The 22,548-nt window shown below is 33.7% G+C and overlaps 1 protein-coding gene across 5 annotated transcripts in view; it reads right to left on the bottom strand.

Moving 5' to 3' along the window:
- The window catches only part of LOC138330182 (kinesin-like protein KIF21A), a 107,799-nt gene that overhangs the window by 33,325 nt on the left and 51,926 nt on the right, over positions 1 to 22,548 (bottom strand). For 2 of the 5 annotated variants that reach the window (XM_069277621.1, XM_069277624.1), the window contains exons 16-28: positions 18,042 to 18,135; positions 17,354 to 17,436; positions 16,833 to 16,901; positions 16,376 to 16,447; positions 14,300 to 14,419; positions 13,845 to 13,946; positions 13,428 to 13,587; positions 12,680 to 12,725; positions 7,578 to 7,659; positions 5,018 to 5,038; positions 3,748 to 3,801; positions 1,042 to 1,274; positions 779 to 901 (exon numbers count right to left, since the gene is read on the bottom strand). In XM_069277621.1, coding sequence (XP_069133722.1) covers positions 779 to 901; positions 1,042 to 1,274; positions 3,748 to 3,801; positions 5,018 to 5,038; positions 7,578 to 7,659; positions 12,680 to 12,725; positions 13,428 to 13,587; positions 13,845 to 13,946; positions 14,300 to 14,419; positions 16,376 to 16,447; positions 16,833 to 16,901; positions 17,354 to 17,436; positions 18,042 to 18,135 — 1,259 coding nt within the window. The remainder of the gene's footprint in view (positions 1 to 778; positions 902 to 1,041; positions 1,275 to 3,747; positions 3,802 to 5,017; positions 5,039 to 7,577; positions 7,660 to 12,679; positions 12,726 to 13,427; positions 13,588 to 13,844; positions 13,947 to 14,299; positions 14,420 to 16,375; positions 16,448 to 16,832; positions 16,902 to 17,353; positions 17,437 to 18,041; positions 18,136 to 22,548) is intronic. The other 3 variants (XM_069277625.1, XM_069277622.1, XM_069277623.1) reach the window with 3 other exon arrangements.

Genomic DNA, 22,548 nt, shown 5'->3' with positions numbered 1-22,548 from the left:
ACGAGACTCTGCTTCAAATCGCAAAAAGAGGACAACCCAAGGGCGAGCTATTTCTGGCGCCACACCTCTACATGATAACCTTCTACTAGGGATCAGAATAAATTAAACTCAACCCAAAGGGCAGGACATTTCATGTAGATGTCACGTTTCTTCTGGTTGAAAATGGCAGTTATTCTTATGGATGGGACTAAATTATAGGACATTCAACTCCCCCACATCAACTCAAACTATCTGGCTTTAGGAGATATTTAGATAATTCTCAAAGTTCAAACAGAGGATTGTCAAAATGTCATTTTTTGAATTCATAACACATAAAGGGTAAGTCTTTCTCTAAGGCTTTTTGATATTTCCTGACAAACTGTAACCTTTATTACAAGGTGTGGGAGACAAAATGGTCGTGCAGATACTGTGTGGTTTAGTGTTTCCCAGCTGGCAGATTGCACTTGAAATACGAATCCAGCATGCGTAGCAGATTAAACAAAAGATATTGATGAACAGGAAACCCCAGAATGATATTGTCATTGTCATCTATATTCAATATTTCATCACTTTTTTCCACAAGTACAGATGACATAACCCCATTTTTTGAACAACAATATAGACAATACAGCGTATAATTCATATAGAAACATGCATTTAACACATCCACCCCTGAATTTTCATAATGGACTGATCTAATCTTTGATTTAGAAGAGTCTATATGTGTCTTCAGGGGAGAATGAGTTAATGCAAGGACACAGGTAAGTATTGGTATATGTAAACACAGGTAAGTACTCACAGAGAACTGGAACGGGATAACACGGCGGGATTATTCTTCCTCCGTAAGATTGGGGATGGGTCAGGGCTAGGTCGTGTGTATTCTTTCCGTCGGAACACCGGAGATGGCCCAGGGTCTGACCTCCTGCAGAGAAATCAAACATCGATATGACATCAGGATTTTATTTTTTATTTTAACAAATTCACAATCTTCTGTGTTAAAGGGTTCAACCTGAATTTAATAACATATTTACAAAAGCTTAGTTCTAATAACGTAAAATTTACCGGGGTAAGCCGGAGGATGCCGTCTTGACGGGTAACTGTCGTGGGGGAGGCATCAAGGATTGACTGTCTTTATCCGGCGCGATAAAGACGTCGTGTTTTCCTGAAGGGTTGTTCATCGCCAGTCTCTCCTCCTCTGGGGTTTCTGGAAGCGTGTGTAGGGCCGGTTTTACGCTGTCCAACGCTTGGGCATCGGCGTACAGCAGTTCATCGGGTGTGGCCGTTCGTCTTCGAGCCTAGAATGACCAGAACAAAATATCTTCCCTTAAATACAATCTAAATATTGAAAACCTTACCATAACTTATTTAGGGAATTCTACATGGATAGTCAGGGTCATATCAGAACAAAACTGGTCATAGTAATTTCAAAGATTTTAAACAATGGATTAATCCTGGGAATATCAACATCAGATTATGTCTTTGTCTTAAACATCAATATGAAGAATTTTAATGCTAAAATCACTGTCTACCATATCAGAAACTGGTCTGCACATTTTGAAAAGTTTTATATATATTTTCAAATTTTCATTGATCAATATCAGTTTTAAGATTTATGGTGTCATTATTTAATTTATTTCATTAGTTTTGTAATATAAAATAATAGTAAAATAATACAGGAAATAAGATTATTCAATTTATGAAATCAGAACATTAACTCATAACACCTAGAATTAAATATCTATTATATAGCCTAACCTTTAAATTAAAGTATAGTATACATTTAAAATGAAGTCTTTAATTTTAATGGAGATCGAGTATTGGTGATAATTCCTTGCATAAATATATTTAATTCACTAGTAAATTAATCATTCAAAATTTAAACTCATCTTAACCGACATATACATATATGGTGTACAGTAGGTCTATACATACATACAGATCTTTTACAAATTATTTAGTCTTTTTGCTATACGGAGTTATCCTCTCCTGGCATTGATAATTTATGATCATTAATTATTTCCATTTTCAATACAAAAATTATGACATAGTTTTGTACAGCAATAACATTTCTCTCATAAAGCCACCAGTGTCAAGAATATTTAAACTTGACACTAGATTATTTTAGACAGATCTAGACTATTCCTGGGGGTGGTTTTAGGATTCGACCAAATCCCAAATTTCAAACTAGGGGGAGATAATCTCGTAATAAAACATATATGGGTATAGTGGCCAGTCTAATCTGAAGCCAAAAATAACGGAAAAATATAGACAATCTAAAGAGGAAATAACTCAGAGCATAGCAAAAAGACTTGATGTAAACAATAAACATATTTCCAGCCATCATCAGCATCCCAAACCTTACATTGCCATGGTGATGCAATATATATATATAATATTTGTGAAATGTGACATTTTGATTTCAGTTAATATATCTTACATATATGATATTCTGGTGTATTCTTGTTTCTACCACAATAGGCGGTGTTTTCAACTCTCAGAACATGGAATAGTCACTGCAGCTTTTGATTAACAATTTGTTTATACCACACGTGGTATAAACTCTGTACACATTCTGATTGGTTGACACAGTGAACTTTGACCGAACTACTTAATTCTCAGTGTCACGTCATCATTGTCAACGTCATCAATAACCAAATGATGTCATTTGATGTTGTGATCGCCGCTTGACGTCCAAAACTGCTATTGGAAAGCGTATGCCTCATGGTCGTGGTGTCAAAATACGTGACGTTTTCATATACATGTGTGTTAAATTGACCTTTAGCATCTTAACGGACAAGAATTTTACTGATAAGTTTCGTAGATTTAATGTGTATGAAACGAACTTGATCTTGAATATGGTTTGATGATTATCTGGTGGGAAATTGACGATGCCGTGTTGTGCGAATATTTTTACATGTATACATGTAGTCCAACATTGAGTTTTATATTCTGGAAATAACTATGAAGATTTGAACTCAATAAGACATTAAATGAGTATAATTTAACCCTAAAGATGTTCCAAATTACAAGAATTTGATATTAATGGATTCTATATCAAACAATGACTTTTGAATACTAATTAGTGTCTTTTTGCTGATAAAAATATTACTACACCTATCTGCATATTCCAGTAAATACACGTTACCATTTCCCTGCCGTATTTCTATCCGCTAAAAACGAATATGATTGTGGTAGAAACAGGTCACACTACTCATGGTTGTTGAATATTGAATTTATTCCACACTCTTAAGTTATAGCTAAAGCTCTTATCTTTTGTAACTTTTAAAAAATAACTCACTCGTGTGGAATAAATTCAATATTCAACAACCACTCATTGTGTAACCTCTATATATATGTAGCACAGCAATGTAATGAAATTCTCAATCATCAATCAACATTTTAGTACAAACATTATTCAAATAGCAATTAAACAATTTGTTAATTTAATTAAATAATATTACAATCATTTTCCTCAATCAACAGTTATTTAATAATAATCCTGGTTATTATTCAAAACAGAATTATTTAAACCATAATTTTTGAAGACAAATCAGTTTTAAAGATCAACTGATAATATGAAAATGAATTTTTCTGTTTAGAGAAAAAACAACACAACAGCAAAAATCAAACTTAAGCCTTTGGAGAACAATTTTAATACCCAAACACTTCAATTCCAAATAAAAGTCAATATGTTTGCACCTGTGATATAAAAACAAAGGTTAGAAACCCTCTCTCCTGCAACATTTATAATATACAATAGTACTTTACTTGAGCAGAACTTGCGCTCTTGGTGCGAGTCCTCAAGCGTTGACATGCATGCAGCTGAAAATCCAAAATAAATTATCTATTTCTGCCTTATAATTTATTTCTATATGATCTCAAACACAGTTTGCCGGAAACCCTTCATAATGAAAGAGGTATAACACTTGCTTCAGCTAGACAGGATGCAAAAATAAGGAGATTAATATCATATTTCCTAATAATTTGAATAATTCATGCATTAAGAAAACACATGAGAAACAAAACATAGTAAAGACATTACGATACTCCTCAACAAATAATACTATCTAGACATATATTGCTAGAAAGAAGACATTTCAATTTGGCTCAAATGTTGGCATCAGCTTCAAGGGAGATAATTCAAAATTATTGTAGAAGAAAACAGTGAAAATTTGTAGCTTATCTAACATGATAGAACTATAAATTAAAGTGGTACAATAGCATTCTCTATATTTGTAGGCAGTCTTTATGCTAACATACACTTCAAAAATGCAAGTATATAATAAGAATATACAGTATGTAGGTGTAATTTGTAAGTAACATGTAGATATGTGCCCCATGTTAGGTATAGAGACTAAGCAAATTCGGGCAGGAAATGGTGTTAAAAAGAAAGGTATTAACAGAATCCGGGTAGCGATCATGATTGAAATATTGTTGAATTGGTTAACGATGGTGGAATTGTTAAATGAGATTCAGTGGTAATTACAGCATAAAAATGTGGATAAAACACTCAGGAAAAAATCAATATGTTTTCACCCTACGACTTTGATCATGTGTTAGGTTTTGATCATTTATAATTATACTAGATATTTTTTTATCGTTTAACCTGATACATAGAATTTTACTTCCAGTAAACTCGTTTTCAGAACTAATCAAATGTTTGACCAATTCACACATTGTCCAAATGTAAAATAGACTGGTTAAGCTGTGGTTTTACATGTATAAGCATGTGCAATTGTTAACGAACTTACATGGGTATATTTATAAATCATTATCTCAGAGATCAATTTGCCATTGCATTAATTATCTAAGCATTATTAATTAAGAATATTAACTTCATTTTACATAGAATCAAAACTTTTCCGTCTCACACTGTTCCTTTCTGAAGATTTACTGTAGGATTTTTAATTAGGAACACAATGTATATGTCTAATGCAGAATATGATAACAGGAATAGGAATTTAGGACACATATCTACATTTCATATTAAAATGTCTATAGCGTAGTGTTATGCATACACTGTATGCCATATACTTACCGGCAGTGACCTACGAAACTCCTAAAGTGTAAATAGTCGCAATTCATTTACTGCCAGTGTTAATTACACACAGATTACAGTGAGTGATGCTGTATGCACAATCTGATTAAAATACAGATCCTTTATCGTCATTACATTGGATAAGAGAATCTGACTACATCCCATTAGGGGTCACTTTCAGATGACCTTTGGACATGGTCAATCAAATTGCTTCTGCCAGAATCTTAACTGGGGACAAATTAATTTGAAAAAGCTGTCAGAATTATTTGTACATAGTCATCTCGCCCAAAGAGCACAACAAAGCTAAGTGTATATGTACACTGGGACGAAATGTTGTTTTCAATTGCTGTAGTTAGGTGTAGAAAATACATTTGATATGAAGTACATGTGGTATAAAGGTCATCCGAACATGACCCCTTATGGGATGTTGTCAGATCCTCTATTGAACGGAGTGATTATAAGGATCTGTAGCTTAATCAGATTGGTTCTATATAGGGGAAATTATCGAAGGGGAAGGGGGAAGGGGTACATTCAGTTTAGTGTCAGAATTATTTTTTTTAAACCGGTTTCACTAGACAATTTACAGACATACAGGGCCCAGTTTCATGAACTTTCCTTAACTTTAAGGAATTCCTTAATTTAATTGTCCCCATAGAAAAGCATTACAAAAGTTAAGGAAAAAAATCTTAAGTTAAGTACCTTTCCTTATAATCTGTAATGCATTCCTATGGAGAATTTTAAGTTAAGGGATTCCTTAAAGTTAAGGAATGTTCATGAAACCAGGCCCAGGTGAGTCATTATGGTTTCTCAATCAAGGTTGGAGAAGATTTGAAAGACATGATGATCAAAATATATTATAGCGATACTCGGTTTAGTCTCAAAAATAATACTTTACAGGTTTCATTAGACAATTTACGAATACACTGGTGAGTAATTGTGGTTTAATCAAGGTTGGAGAAAAATCTTATTGAATCAGCAAGATTTATAGAACAATTGAGTAACTATGGCTTCTCAATCAAGGCTGAGGAGGATTTTTACAGATGTAATGGTCAATATTTATAGAACAATTTTGTTTTATTTGATTCCAAGATTTGAACAGGAATGAACGCAGACAATATCTATACAAGCAACATGTCACAGAGTCAATCAACAACATAGACTTACAACATTTAACAATAGGCAATTAATTTTTAATAGTTTCAATTTTTTTACCTATGGGATTTATAGAGATACAAATGTTTTTGAAATCCATCTGCATGAATATTTAAAGGGGAATAACTCTTGTATCATAAATTGTGTCCTCGTCTTATATATCACACTGGCACGAAATCATTTGAAAACTACCTGTCAATCCAGACATTACTTTAACCATGTGCAATACCTAACATGCACTATATCTACATTTATCATGCAGTGAATCTGCTTGATTAAAGAGCTAACAATTTTCCATTTGCATATAATGTACAGAGTTTTTTGCCCTTGCAGGTAGGTATTGAATTTCTGTTACATACAGTCAAATCTGTCTATCAAGACTACTATAAATATAAAGACCACCATGGGAATAAGAAAAATGTGGTTTTTATTGTAGCTAAATGGTCTTGATACAGGGGGCAAATTGTGTAGAAATTCAATAATTTGGAGCCTAAGAAAGTGGTCACATAAAGCAGGTGGTCTTTATACAGAGGTGGTCCCATAAGGCAGAAATCAGTGAAATTTTGTACTTGCTGAATATCTTTTTTATAATTTTGAATTTCAATCTACAATCTATTCCACACTTTTATTTTTTATTTTAAGAAAATGATGGACAGGCAGAACACAACATACACACTGTTTACACATGGGTGATTACAGACAAAGACGGAGGCCAACCACACATAAAGAGAATAGTAATGACACGGTCCAGTGAATACCTGTAGCTCACACTCGTAATACATGGACGGAGGTGGAGGGGAAAACATCTTCATAAATGCTCTCTCCAATTTCTTTAAGTGCCTATGAAGATGGGGTACAAACATGGACTAAAACTGACATTCACCCCTGATGACATGTGTGGACTATTCTAGTTCAAGAACAGGAACAGTCCATCATGAAATTTCAGGGGTGAATGACTTAAAGCTGTAGGCATGGTGACTGACAACTTCACATTATGTTACAATTTCACAACAATTAAATCATATTTTAAGTGTTTTACTAAATTGATTTTTTTTTTCTATTTCCTTTAAAATGACAAATTTGAGTTTCAATGTCATTTCCAGTTTCTTGGTATTATATGTAAGAATAGATGTCAGATTTATTGCTTTACATCTTTCATTCTCTTATTCTACTTAATCTCAAATTTTGAAAATTAAAATTGTAACAATGCGTGAGAAAGTGTCAAAAGTCAGCTATAACCTTTAAACTTTGACCTTCAAATATCATATGAGGCTGGAAAAACTGATGTTTCTATAGAAACAAATGGGACAACAATATAAAATTAATCATATTTCTCCCCTGAAAATGAATGTTCGAGGTCAAAAGAACATCCACTTCTAATTGCAATAAGAACAAAATAATTAAATACCTTGTCTCTTTTGCCCAAATCACCAAGAGTCATTCCTGGGGGTAGTTGAGCAGGCGCAGGTGGTACCTGACTTTCAAACATGCTGTCCATCAAAAGCAAAGGGGCGGAGTCACAGCCAAATATCCACCAATGAAAACACAGCACAACCACAAAAATGGTGCCAAACAGAACATAAAAAGGAAAGAAAAAAAACTCAAATAAAGCTAAGTCAGAATCTCTACATGCAAATCAAAAATAAAAATTAAAAAAGATAGAAGAAAATGAATTTAGACATTCTTTTTTTACAAAGATAGATTTCTTTTAATGTGTCAAAAGAAACCTATGTAGCATGTTTGAGAGTTCATCACTATGCACTATGATTGCTCAATGTTCAAAGCCTTACATGACCTTGCAATTTTTTCAAAGTTCGTCAGAGGGGTTGAAAGTTATCAAATAAGTTGTGGCTGAAGATAATGGTTTAGCTGAAAATCACAGTACCGTCTTTGCATTTTACTTTTGCGTAGGTATCTATTGTGACGTCATTATTTTGTGAGCGCGATTAACTGAAGTCATTTTCTCTGAAAAGTATGACGTACATCACTCTCTGAAACACATGACGTTACAATCAATACCTACCCGCAAGGGCAGATAACTCTGTTATATGCAAATACAGAATATCTTTATGTCCAGTAAGAGATCTAAATGAATCATTTTTACATACATAGATATCACCACATTCATGGATTTTTTCCAAGATATACAAAGACTTCGGCGGAAGAATTTATTAATTTTGGCTTTGTCTAAGAACAACATTGTGAGCATCCTGTTACCTCTACATGTTGTTAAATAAAGCATACACCATCGAAAGCAAATCAAACCAGACTGTTACCATCGACGACTGCTATAACAGAACAGTGCCTACCTTCTCCCAACACGAACTTGGTTAACGGGATAAGAAATAATCAACTATTAATACTTTGTAGCATTAATTAAGTTTGAGTCAAATATGAATTATTTTACCCAGTTATGTATTTTGTATTTTTAAGTTTTGATTAAAATCTGGAGATCAATATTTTTCAAATTGCAAAATTTTTGTTTTACCAAAGGGATATTGTAATGATGCATGCCAATCATAACTTTTTTTTGCTTTCGCTCTTGTTTTTTCTTCTTCTTTTTTCTCTCTCCTTTTTCTCTCTCTTGCATACAATGAGGAATGGAGATGATCATGCAGTCATGGTAAATTTCAATGATCATGATTGGGATGGCAATGTTATGATTGGTATATCTAATTCTCACAATCTGGCTTTAACTCATTCACCCCTGAAATTTCAAAATGAACTGTTCTAATCTTTCATTTCAAAGAGTCTAAATGTGTCATAAGGGGTGAGTGAGTTAATTAACACAGCAACAACACAAATACAGTTCACATGTAATAAGCAAGGATTAACGAAGATAGCAGTAATATCTCATTCCAACTAAGATGAAAATATCCTTCATGATTTAAAAACTTAAACAGGAAAAGAGATTTTCCAGAAAGTAGTGATAGCTCTTCAAAATACTAACAAATAAACAATGCTGAAATGAAAATTATAAACAAAATATATCAATGAAACACCAAAATATGTGAAAGAAAATCATAATGTGCACAAAAGATATAAATGATGTACAATATATAGTGGGTATATACAGTTCGAGAAAATAACAGTGACGTACCCACTATTATGTACTTTCAGACCCAGAAGAGCTCCAACAGTATGAAACACACGAGTACTGCCGCAGCAAAGCAACAAAAGTCACTACTACATGTGGTACTGTAGGACAATACAGAGAGGAGAACACAAACCCAGTCATTATTTAGGATCGTGGTCGTGGCCAGGGATGGTGCATACGCAGCGATAAGTAGAAAACAAGAAAAAAACGAGTTATTATTGGTTAATCAAATGCTATTGTATTCCATCCATCATTTACCTTAACTCCCCCGAAAATTCATAATGGACTCTTCTTGACTTTGAATTAGAAGAGTTCAAATGTGTCTTCAGGGGTGAATGAGGTTATCTTCATATTAGTAAAGAAGATTTACACTAACTGCTTTTCTAACTTTACTATCTAATTCATATTAGTTTGAAAACGAAATAAAAAGTCTCTAACTAATCAATCTGAGAAGAGGAAATCAGAGTTATTTCCCTTTAAAAACAGGTTACTTCTCTATCAGTATTACTTCCCTTTACACAAAAAGTTATCACCCTTGACACACACACATTTAAATTTAAAAATAACTAGTGTGCTTGTCCAAAATTATATTTCAATACAAGCAATGTCATAATTTTAGTTTTTTCTTCTGAACAAAACTTTTAAATATTTTTTTTCTCTACCTTTATTCTCTGTAAAAAAATTTGATATCCTCTCAGCAGACATTGATAGTTAGTATACGACTGAGTGACTTTTGTTAGTTTGCCTTCCAATCACATTTGTACAATAGCGAAGCAGTACTTGGACTCCAGCTACACAAAATCACCTAATAATTTCAATAATTCTAAAACTAATTGTAATGATCTTGTTCTTATATCGTACATCAAAAACGAATTATCTATCTTATCTAACTATATTGTTTTTGTGATTATCCTATATATATTCCCATCATAGAGCTGTGTCACCAGCTTTGGTAGTAGCAAATAAACAGATGTATGTGTTACTTTTCACTGACTAAAGCATCAACAAATTAAAAGGTTTCAGAATATATATATTCCCAGATTTGGTTAAGATTTTTTGAGGAACAAATAACAAAAAAAAATGTTGATGCTGCTGACGTCAGGAACAAATCCATAGTCTTGCTTTTGCAATTTGTTTGGTTTGATTAACCTAATGTCCTATTAATAGCTAGGATAATTTAAGGACGTGCCAGATTTAACCAGTGGAGAAAAGTCAAAGTACTTCGAGAAAAACGGCCAACCAGTGGTCAGTATATGGCAACTGCCCCTCAAAGGATTCAAACTTGCAACCCAATGACAGAGCTTGGGCTTGTGGTTATATCGGGATATCTTAATGTAACCACTTTGCCTACTTGATCCTTGCCGTGAACAAGACGAAAATCAATAATTAAACTCAACACCACACATTTAGTTTTACAGTATCTATAGGTGAACAGAAAAGAAGTGTTTATCTAAAAACAAATTGTGACTATCTTCTTTGAGTTATCTCCCTTCCTCTAACTACACATCTTGAAATAGATTTCCGTATTTATATTTTGATAAATCTAAGCATTACATATATATTAAATAATAACATTGCCAAATCAGATATATTATACACAAAGTAAAAGGAACAATCTAAAATTAGATCATTTAAAAAAAACTTCATATTTAAAGAGTCCAAGTACTGCATTTTAGGGAGAATTATGCAAATCAAACTTAAACACTATATATATATACTAATAACAAACAAAGAAGGGGACAATTATTGGCCTAAGCTATTGAAGCTCAAAGGGCAAACTTTCTTTATCATTCCACAAATATCACAACCCAATCATTCAAACGTCAAAACCAGCTATGGACTGTAAATTTTTATTTCTATTTATTTTTTTATGAATATCAAAATTGAAATTAATCAGAATGAAAATTTGAATGATAAATGTCTCAATTAAGTCCATAGGTAGGTATATAGCCACAGAAAAATCTGTTAATAGCAAATGAACCATGATGTTCGATGGAAAATAACCCAAAATTTCAGATAACTCACTTTCTGAACCCTAATATGACTAAATATGAAATATTGAGCTAGCATACCAGATAAATTCCAATAACACCCTGATTTGTGTATCGTGTGATAAAAGCAGTGATGATACACCATATCTAATGTGACTTGTTTTTGTTAGCGTGATTTATCAATCAAAAGCTCATAACTGCACTAGGATTGTGAAAATGAATATCATTTGTGTTCATAACTTAAGCTTTCTGAAGCATAGTTGTAGGATAAATCTGACTAAATAAATTTATTATGAAACTTGTTTCAGGGGATTTTTTTTTTTTTTTTTTAATTTTCATTTGAAATTTTCTCTGAACAATAACCATCCGGTGTTAGGTTCAAAAGAGACAAGATATTTAGCACAAAATTCACACTGGAATTATTCTTCCCAAACATTTAACTTGAAACCAAAAAATTGACAAACTTAAAATCAATACACAACATTATGTAACAAACCCCTATCTACCCCTATAAATAAACATACAGATTACTTATCTTATTGATAGAATTACATTATGTAAACTGATCACTAAAAATAACATTAACAGATTTCCCACAAATGTTAATATTTTTCTTATGGAGTTGGAAGGCAAATAACCATACAGAAAAGAGCTTTATCTCAAAATATGTGTTGGAAAGCAATTAACCAATCAGAAAGTATCTTATTACAAAACATTTATTGCAAGGCAGTAAACCAATCAGAAAATGTCTTTTTCGCAAAACTTAATCATACTTGGATGCAAAGTCCCAAATCAGTCAATTTCAATACTTTAACACATTTAATTTTAATGGAAATAAACCTATTAATAAACCTATTAAAATTAAAGAGTAACTTTTGAAAACTCCAATAAATCTTAACAGATTTAGTGGATTTAATTTGTCAATAAAGCTCTCAACTGGTCTCTGTTAGTAATAAAAGTAGCAGCATTTAATATAAAAAAATCCCCAAAGTCAAAACGACTGAATCCCATCACTTCAGATTTTACATCCATTTACAATATCTGTCTCAAAATATAAACTACAAGATTTGGTTATCAATCAAGATTTCTGTAGAGTAGTTTCAAAAGATTTCTTTTAAGAAGTTTAAAATTCTATGAGTTATTTTTACTGCCTTTGATAAAGTTGAAGACCAAATTTTTTTTCAAAACTAATAGTAGAGATTGAAGATAAAATATTGGACTGTTCTCTTATTTATCTATTTATTTATTTATTTATTTATTATTTTTTTTCCTTTATTATTTACCTAACTATGAAATAAGCTTTGAAGTGATGTGATCTGTCTCTAGTCTACAGGGAAGCTCTCGCCCTCTTGCCAGGGGTATACAATGATTTGGACATGGTCCAGTGGGTAATCAAGGATTTGGACATGGTCCAGTTCTTACCTTTCCGCTGGAGATGAGGAAGCAGAGCTTGTAGATGTGTCCATATCTGTGCAATAAAGAGCATAATAATTAATAACAGTTCTATCAGAAATGTAAATGTGGACATTTTTCAATAATCATGCTATCTGAAGTATTTCATTTTAGTAAGAGAATAAACTGAGATTTTGCTACCTCTGAATTATACATTATACTCTTAACATGTATATATTTTAATGAATTAAATCTTCAGTTTGTGCTTTTTGTGCCAGAATATCTGAACTAAAATATGATAATATAAATAAGTATGATATGATAAATTTTCTGTATATCATTTATATAGCCATTATGATAATGTTGATTGTGCCTATTCATAATTAAGATTACCTGTTCAAGATTGCTAAAATTGTTCTAAAATTGTATAGCCCCACAACTAGCACATTTACAGTATCTACTACAGTTTGTGCCAAAACATTGAGAAAATGTCCAAAGAAAACTTCAGCGCCAAAACTAATTTAAGTACTTTCAGTACTTTGACATCTCTTCATTGTCGGCGTATTTATATTAATTATAAATTGTTGTAGACGTTTTGTGAAATAGAGGTTATCTTAACATTTACAAGTGTTCATGAACTTATGTAAATTGTTTCTTTAGTATATATTACTATTACTATTAAGATTTTTCTAGTCACCAATAACCTTTGGAGGAAGACCTAAACAAGATGTCACATAAACTTTAAGCCACACTTTTGTAACTTATGTCCCTAACATACCATCTACACCATTAGTCATCAGGTTGTCCACTTCGATGTCCACTCTGTCATTGATCATGTGTTTGAGCAGATCCTGTTGTAATGTGTTATTGAGTTCCGTCTGGTGGAGCTGGGCCTGCAGCTCCCGAACCTCGTGTTCTTTCTGGGCTAGTAACAAACCCTGGAGGAAAGTAGAATGTCAGTAGGAAAGTAGAAATTCTAATAGTCTTCATTAAATTCAAGCATTGATATTAGTATGTTTTAATTTCAGTGGGTATGAAAACAAATTTATTTGCAAAGCGTGTGAATCTGTGTAGCAGATTCTCAAAAAAGTTTGCTTATAATTTATTTTTTAAGACTAATTGATTAAATGAATTATGATTCAATGTATGTATGATTCCATTGATTTTTCAAGGTATTATTTGATGCTATACTTACCCGGTTGATGGACATCTGCATGAAGTGGTCAAGGAGATATTTGCCTTCATCAAGATTAACGGTGGTCATGATGGCCGTAATGTCTAAACTCTCTCCCTCCTCCTGTCAAATATACATACACTTCATCAATATAACATCAAAATCGAAAACTCAACATCGGAAAAATGTATGACAGTTTACTAATTGTTCAACATATTCTTGTTTATCCGATAACTGGCCTCAAGACTCTTTCCTTTGCAAGCCAATAGTAACATTTTCCATGATGCTGATAAATGCTAGCAGTTTGCCCTCCACAACAATCTACATTAGCATCTTCTGTAGTGATGTCCCCTGACCTGTGTCCCATTCAACAACCCAACTAAGACTTTTCCATTGTGACATTCCCCGACCTGTTTTCCCAACTAAGACTTTTCCATTGTGACATTCCCCGACCTGTTTTCCCCATTACAACTTACCTTAGCCTCTTCCATCTGCATGATATTAGCCTGACACTCTGTGATATTTTCCTGAGCCTGTTGGACCTGTAGGTTTAACGTCTCCACTGTGTCACTCAGAGCTTTCACATCCGCGGGATCCTACAGCACAAAAGGTCAAAAGTGATAGGTCAAAGTTTATCAAAGTTACACCCTTATAGAAAGCTACAACAAAATTAAATGATCCATTTCAAACTTTGAAAACTAATCATCTTTGATCACAAGTTTTATTTATTTCTTAAAATTGAATGTTTGTAAATCTTTATCCTGAGTTCGAGGCCGGATAGGGCAAGAGTCAATAAATTGTCATGCTTTGTTAAATTGTGTTTCTTTGATATTTAATATTTACTAAACACAATGTATCATATACGCTATGTGTTGTTGATCCAAAGATTTAATTTGACAATTTCCCCAGTGATCATGTCAGCATATCGAACCGACTATCACTTCGTCATTGAAACGTTCTTTTTTTGGGATGTCGATGTGGCGTAGTGGTAGAAGGCGCAGGTATGTTAGGCTAGGCGATTGGGTGCTGTAGATCGTGAGTTCGAGGCCCGGATAGCGGACGAGTCAATAAATTGTCATGCTTTGTTCAATTGTGCTTCTTTGATATTCAATCTTTATACAGAGGATTCCGCTTATTTGAATAAGTCATTTTCTAGAAGAAAATATGCATATAACCGGAGTATTCGAATAGGCGGAGATGACATTTTGCACCTTCGTTTGACCTCACACATATGTATGTGAACAGGCAAATAGATATCGTTTCGTTTACTTGATAAATACGTAAATCATTTACACTTAAAACGAACAACAAATAATTATTTTCGAAGTTGTAAAATGATTTTAATTGTTTAATTACAAAAAATATTCCAATTTTAGATTCTTGTTTACGTTAGATCGACACGTGAATATTTCAGAAACAGCTAAACGATTTATATCAAATGCAATAACTAAACAGGATTGAATTTGTGTCTACAATTCTGAACCTAAATAGGTCTAATTAACAAATTTACGTACATTTGCCTGGCAAAATGAACTTATGATCGTGATTAAACTTCAAAGTGCCGATCAACTAGTAGTGTTGTTTTTACACATGTGTATGAATTCAAAAATGACAGCAGGTGATGAAGCCATGCGTTGAATGGACCTAAATGTGTTTTGAGAATTCTCTCTGTATTGTTGATCTATACGGCGAATAGCTTGAAAACATTTCAGAAATTAATGCATATTCAAGTAGCAATGAAACAATGTAGAAGTATCTTTTATATCCTACATACTGTACGAAACTTGCGGTAGTCATTGCACGCCGACTAAGCATGCTTTTATGTCTGTTCAAAGAGTCGCTTGATTCGCACATGTCTGTCATAGTCAACAAGACTCTGATTGAACGAGACTACTCATGAATGGCGATTGTTGTAAAGAAGCATGGTTTCTCCAACCGATCGCTAACTAAGGTACATTACGTTAATAAATAAACATATTTGAAAGTGCAAATGCTTTAATTAGATGTTTGAGTCAGTGATTATACTAAAGTTATGATCAACCGCTGCTGATGTAAATCGTAACAGCGTTGAATACCTTTGCAGATTCATGCATAAAATAACAAGCCATACGATAATGTTAATCTGTCACCATGATGATTTCTAGTAAAAGCGAAGTATCTTGAAACATATATCGGCGAATTTCACTAAAAATATATTGCAAAATTGAAAAATATTTGATTTTATGTTTAGAATTTCCCAAATATTTTATTCAAATAACCAGAGGTCATGTAAAAGTCTATGCAAATACACAGAGTTGAAAAACAAAAATAAAGAAGGAAAAAATCAGGACCGCAGAATTTTATGCAAATAACCGAAATATTCAAATAACGGTTATTTGAATATGAGGAGTCCTCTGTATATATATACACAGGTCAAATTGAGATGATATCAATCAATGTCATTTGTGACTCTAGGTAAGTGGTCCTATTAGAAAGTGGTTTTTATACAGAGGTGGTTGCTAACAAGGTGGTCCTTATATAGAGGTGGTCACTACTACAGGTTATTTACTTACCCGACTGTTTGCTATAGCAGCGTCTCGTCTTTTTGTGTATTTCTCCATCTTCTTACAGATTTTTTCTCTGTACTAAAATAGATATACAGATATTTACATATGAGTCACATGAAATGTTTTATTCAATTAAATATTTTTCCTTATACAAAAAGATTTGTTTAATATATACTTAAACATAAAGTATTCAACTTCACTTTCAGAACCATTAAAAGTTTTCTTAGCAATTTCTATAATTGTATATTCAATATTAATTTCAGGACTTTAAAAGTTAGCAATTTCCATAGTTATGTATTTAATCTTACTTTCAAGACTTTAAAAGTTTTCCAAAATTTAAATTTAGTATCTAATGTGATTGACCCATTTTAAAGAATAGTCAAATCAATGAAGTACAGACACAATATTATATCTACATAATAGAGATTAAAACTGACTAAGAATCAAAGAATGGAATATATACCTTCAGCCATACATCCATGTCTCGTTCCATGTACGCTATTGTTTGTTTCTTGTTTATCACAGTACCTATCTGTAAAAATAAACAAAAACAATTATCAACAAGTCTTATCAATAATATAGCAACAGAAGCTGTTTCTGATGAAAGATGTTTGAAAATGTCAACAGATATATTGGATCAACTTGGAGCTGCGATGGCCGAGTGGTTAGACGTCCCAAAGTACCACAAGCCCTCTTCCTCTGGGTCACAGGATTGAAACCCATGTGGGGCAGTTGCCAGGTATTAAATGCTTATCAGTGGTTTTTCTCCAAGGTCTCTGGCTTTCCTCCACCTCCATGACCTGGCATGTCCTTAAACAACCCAGGTTGTTAATAGGACATTAAAACAACAAACTATACCGAATCATTTGTTGACAGGGCTCACAAATTGTTTTAACAATACAATATGCAGTATGACTTGTTTGTCATCTACATTTCTTCCAAAAGATCAGAATTATTCAGGAAAAGGAAGTCTTAAAAACTTACATTTTTCTCAATGGCGTCCCATTTCTGTTTTGCAGCTTTTGCTGAGAAATCCCCTCGTCTTCGTCTTCTTGTAGATGATGGACCTGCAAAATCGAAGAGTAGCTTCCTAGTACACATGGAAATCAATGACACTTCAACCCAAACATATAAGGCCATTGCTTGATATGTGATAAGGGTATAATAACTTAGGAAGTACAAAATTAATCATATATATAAGATGATATATAAAATTATATTCATGTAAGGCACAATACAGAATGTACTTATATGTCATTTTCAACTCCAAAAAGAAAATCAAGTCGGAGGTGCCATTTAGGCATTTCGACTACCATTTACACTAGCTGATCTGAATTTAATCTTTAAGGTTGAAAATATTCTGCCAAGATTACTTAATTTTTTTTTTAAATATTTCATGTTATATTTGACCCAATAAGCGCCTAAGTGGCTTAAAAGTGAACCAAATATGAATGCTTAATAGAACCAAATTTGGACTAGCCATCAATCAATATACAAAAGAAATGAATACAGAAACCTACGCAGTTTAAACCTACACAGTTTTCATATTTTGCCGTCATTGGCGTTTAATTCTAGGTAAGTGAAAGTGAGGTCTAAAAAAGGGGAGGGGCACTTATAGAGATGAGGCTCTTATTAAGTAAAATATGGGATGCCTAAATGTCTATTTCCTTACCTATGGGGATGGTTACTGGCCGCTCGTATCTCCCCACACGTCCTGCTGTTTTAGCTGACATGTTTGGCATATTTTTCTTCTTAAGAATCTCAACCTGGAAATATAACAAGAAAATTTTTGTGTATATTTTAATCTTGAACTCAGCACCGCTGATTACCATAAATACTACAGAGGCCACCATTGAAAGTACTACTGGGTGTATATACTCAAAATATGCTAGGATACATATGTACCCATCATTGAAATTTCTTGACAAAATTAACTAAACATAATTTTACAAAATAGATAAAATTTAAAGATCAGCGATATAATACTGGGATATATCGCCAAATTTAACAATTTTTGTTCTGCCTAGTCCCACTATAGTTCCCGACTATAATCATCAAGTTCTAATATTGAATAATTTTCTTAGAGATAGAAGAGGAAGGGTAAAATTATGTTGACTTGAGTAAAAAACGGAATGGTGAGTGATGTCTTGTATTTCAAAATATATAATAAGATTAAAATATGAGAACATTAAAAGTAAAAGATATTTTACAAAAGAACAGATAAAACATTGAAATAAAGAAAGTAAAAAAGGAAATAATTAATCTTTACCAGATAACATACTAATAGTCTAGTGTTTAAAATGTCTTGTTCGAGACATTTTTATTCTAATTTAATTTTCCTTTGTATATTTTTTGGCAAAAATTTCTTGTATATTTTTGTTTTAAAATTTCTTATATTCTGCAAATGCTTTTCATACAGCTATTGGAGTTTTATTTGTATCTAGATCAGGACGATAACGAGCCGATATCGGTCCTTAATTGTGCAGGAAAACCTTGTGACGTACAACACCACCACATTCACAAGGTGCTGTCCAACATCAATAACCCTATATCACTAATGTACATACCAGACAAGTTTCTTATCCTTTATTTGTACATCTTTTATACTCAAATATCAAAGAGTTATCTCCCCTTGCAAGATCATATCAGACAAGTTTCTTTACACATTGTATGGCCTTACATCTTTATTTGTACATTTTTATAGTCAAATATTTCAGAGTCATCTCCCCTTGCGGTTAAGTATAGATTGTGATGTCATGTGTTTGTAACATTGTACTTTATCAGAGAAAACAATGTGAAAATCGTTCACAAATATCACAACTGATACTCTGTCCACAAGGAGGACAGACAACTTTGTACTATTCAAAGACTTATTAAAAGCATAAATATCAAAAGCATATTATCCTAATTTATCTTTTGTTACACGTATATGTTAATAGTGGTAAATTTCTAAGAACATTGATTTTGGAATTTATTGAATTGATCTACAGTTGTTTGGGAGCATTAAATATTGTTTCTGTAGTATTATTTAATTTCTTAGGAGATTATGGATTATTACATTGTTATATTTAGAATATTATTTTTTTCTGATTACATGAATTTTAGTTATATGGTTCTTAACAATGTTTTTGAATTTGAATGTTACCTATAACAAACTTAACTCATTTCACCCCTGGAATTCCAAAATGGACTATTCAAGGCTTTAAACTAGAAGTCTAAATGTATCTTCAGGGGTGAATGGATTAAACCTATCCCATGGCATGAGGTACCCAGGCATGTTACATACATGTTAAAAGTATACACACATGCAGATCCCGTAACCTGGTATACAGTGATTACAATACATAATGATATTATCATAAAGTTTTTTTTTCAACATTGGTTTCTTTTTTTTTTTTAAAGAAAAAGCTTAATCTTAAAAACAATACACATAAGTCTTTTAGAAACTGATATAGGTAAAAAATTTAAAAAAATGAAACCGCTTATTCAGTCAATAATATTAAAGATTGGATATACATGTAATTACATGTATGTGGCTAAATTTCAAAACATATATGCACATATAAATGATTAGTGATTTCTGTTATTAGGGTCAACATGTTCAGATTTGGTTGATATTGTAATTATGTACTTAGGAGGCAATTACAGTATATTACTTAACAGCAAATAAACTCACATTTATTTTCTCTTTTTTTTTTTGCAGATCGCCTCGAAAATTTGACAATTTTGTTTTGTCCACACAGTTGGAATTACTTCCTTGTCCCATAATTACTTAACAGATATTATACCAAAACGGCTATAAAAATCCCAACATAAATTCTTTAACTATAGAGTCATTAAAGTACGGGAATTCAAGTTTACAGATAAAATTTCTGATGGTTAAAAGAAAATCTGGAGTTCTTAGAAAAAAAAACACCCACTGACTTATGGCTAGAATATTCCATCAAATCCATGTGGGTCAAAAAATCTCAAAACACAAAAGTTAAAGGCTAGTGGTAGAATGTCAAGACACTTTAACCTCTCAGCCACTGTGACCCAGAGGTGGAGGGCTAGTGGTAGAATGTCAGACACCTTAACCTCTCAGCCACTGTGACCCAGAGGTGGAGGGCTAGTGGTAGAATGTCAGACACCTTAACCACTCGGCCACCATGACCCAGAGGTGGAGGGATAGTGTTAGAATGTCAGACACCTTAACCACTCAGCCACTGTGACCCAGGGGTGGAGGGCTAGTGTTAGAATGTCAGACACCTTAACCACTCAGCCACTGTGACCTAGAGGTGAGAGACTAGTGGTAGAATGTCAGACACCTTAACCACTCAGCCACTGTGACCCAGAGGTGGAGGACTAGTGGTAGAATGTCAGACACCTTAACCACTCAGACACTCTGACCCAGAGGTGGAGGGCTAGTGGTAGAATGTCAGACACTTTAACCTCTCAGCCACTGTGACCCAGAGGTGGAGGGCTAGTGGTAGAATGTCAGACACCTTAACCACTCAGCCACCATGACCCAGAGGTGGATGGATAGTGTTAGAATGTCAGACACCTTAACCACTCAGCCACTGTGACCCAGAGGTGGAGGGCTAGTGGTAGAATGTCAGACACCTTAACCACTCAGCCACTGTGACCTAGAGGTGAGAGACTAGTGGTAGAATGTCAGACACCTTAACCACTCAGCCACTGTGACCCAGAGGTGGAGGGCTAGTGGTAGAATGTCAGACACCTTAACCACTCAGCCACTCTGACCCAGAGGTGGAGGGCTAGTGGTAGAATGTCAGACACCTTAACCACTCAGCCTCCGTGACTCAGAGGTGGAGGGCTAGTGGTAGAATGTCAGACACCTTAACCACTCAGCCACTGTGACCCAGAGGTGGAGGGCTAGTGGTAGAATGTCAGACATCTTAACCACTCAAACACTTTGACCCAGAAGTGGAGGGCTTGTGGTAGAATGTCAGACACCTTAACCACTCAGCCACTGTGACCTAGAGGTGAGAGACTAGTGGTAGAATGTCAGACACCTTAACCACTCAAACACTGTGACCCAGAAGTGGAGGGCTTGTGGTAGAATGTCAGACACCTTAACCACTCAGCCACTGTGACCTAGAGGTGAGAGACTAGTGGTAGAATGTCAGACACCTTAACCACTCAAACACTGTGACCCAGAAGTGGAGGGCTTGTGGTAGAATGTCAGACACCTTAACCACTCAGCCACTGTGACCTAGAGGTGAGAGACTAGTGGTAGAATGTCAGACACCTTAACCACTCAGCCACTGTGACCTAGAGGTGAGAGACTAGTGGTAGAATGTCAGACACCTTAACCACTCAAACACTGTGACCCAGAAATGGAGGGCTTGTGGTAGAATGTCAGACACCTTAACCACTCAGCCACTGTGACCTAGAGGTGGAGGGCTTGTGGTAGAATGTCAGACACCTTAACCACTCAGCCACTGTGACCCAGAGGTGGAGGGCTAGTGGTAGAATGTCAGACACCTTAACCACTCAAACACTGTGACCCAGAAGTGGAGGGCTTGTGGTAGAATGTCAGACACCTTAACCACTCAGTCACTGTGACCTAGAGGTGAGAGACTAGTGGTAGAATGTCAGACACCTTAATCACTCAGCTGCTTTAGTCACTAACAGTAAGAGACAGAGCTTTATTTTAGGTTAGCATGTCAAGGATGTTTACTCCCTTTAAATTCTTTTCCAGCCAAATTTATAAAATATCAAATATGTGCAACTTTTCCGACAAAATTTATACAATTTTGAATATGTACGTGATTTATATTTCCATATTTCCCTTTCATAACTGTACATACAGATAAGATTGTGCGTACACAAGATATAGGAACGCCACATGTCTGACTTACCTCTTCTAGCTAAAAATTACAGAATATTTAAAAATCTTTACGTCGTCACAGAATATTTATAATCTTTACTCTTCAAAGAATATCTAAAATCTTTACGTCTTCACAGAATATTTGAAATATTTACATCTTCACAGAATATTTAAAATCTTTTACGTCTTCACAGAATATCTAAAATCTTTAAATTAGGCCACTGGGTAAATGGAATAGTTCAATGGCAACAAATGTGATTTTAAATCTATGTGATAAAAGTTAACATAGAAAAAAAAACATAGCGGTTGAATCAAAACCCGCAAATTTATATTAATTCTTTAATTC

The sequence above is a fragment of the Argopecten irradians genome, chromosome 8 (assembly GCF_041381155.1).
Source record: "Argopecten irradians isolate NY chromosome 8, Ai_NY, whole genome shotgun sequence".
NCBI lineage: Eukaryota > Metazoa > Mollusca > Bivalvia > Pectinida > Pectinidae > Argopecten > Argopecten irradians.
This window is presented reverse-complemented; position numbering and strand designations above follow the sequence as displayed.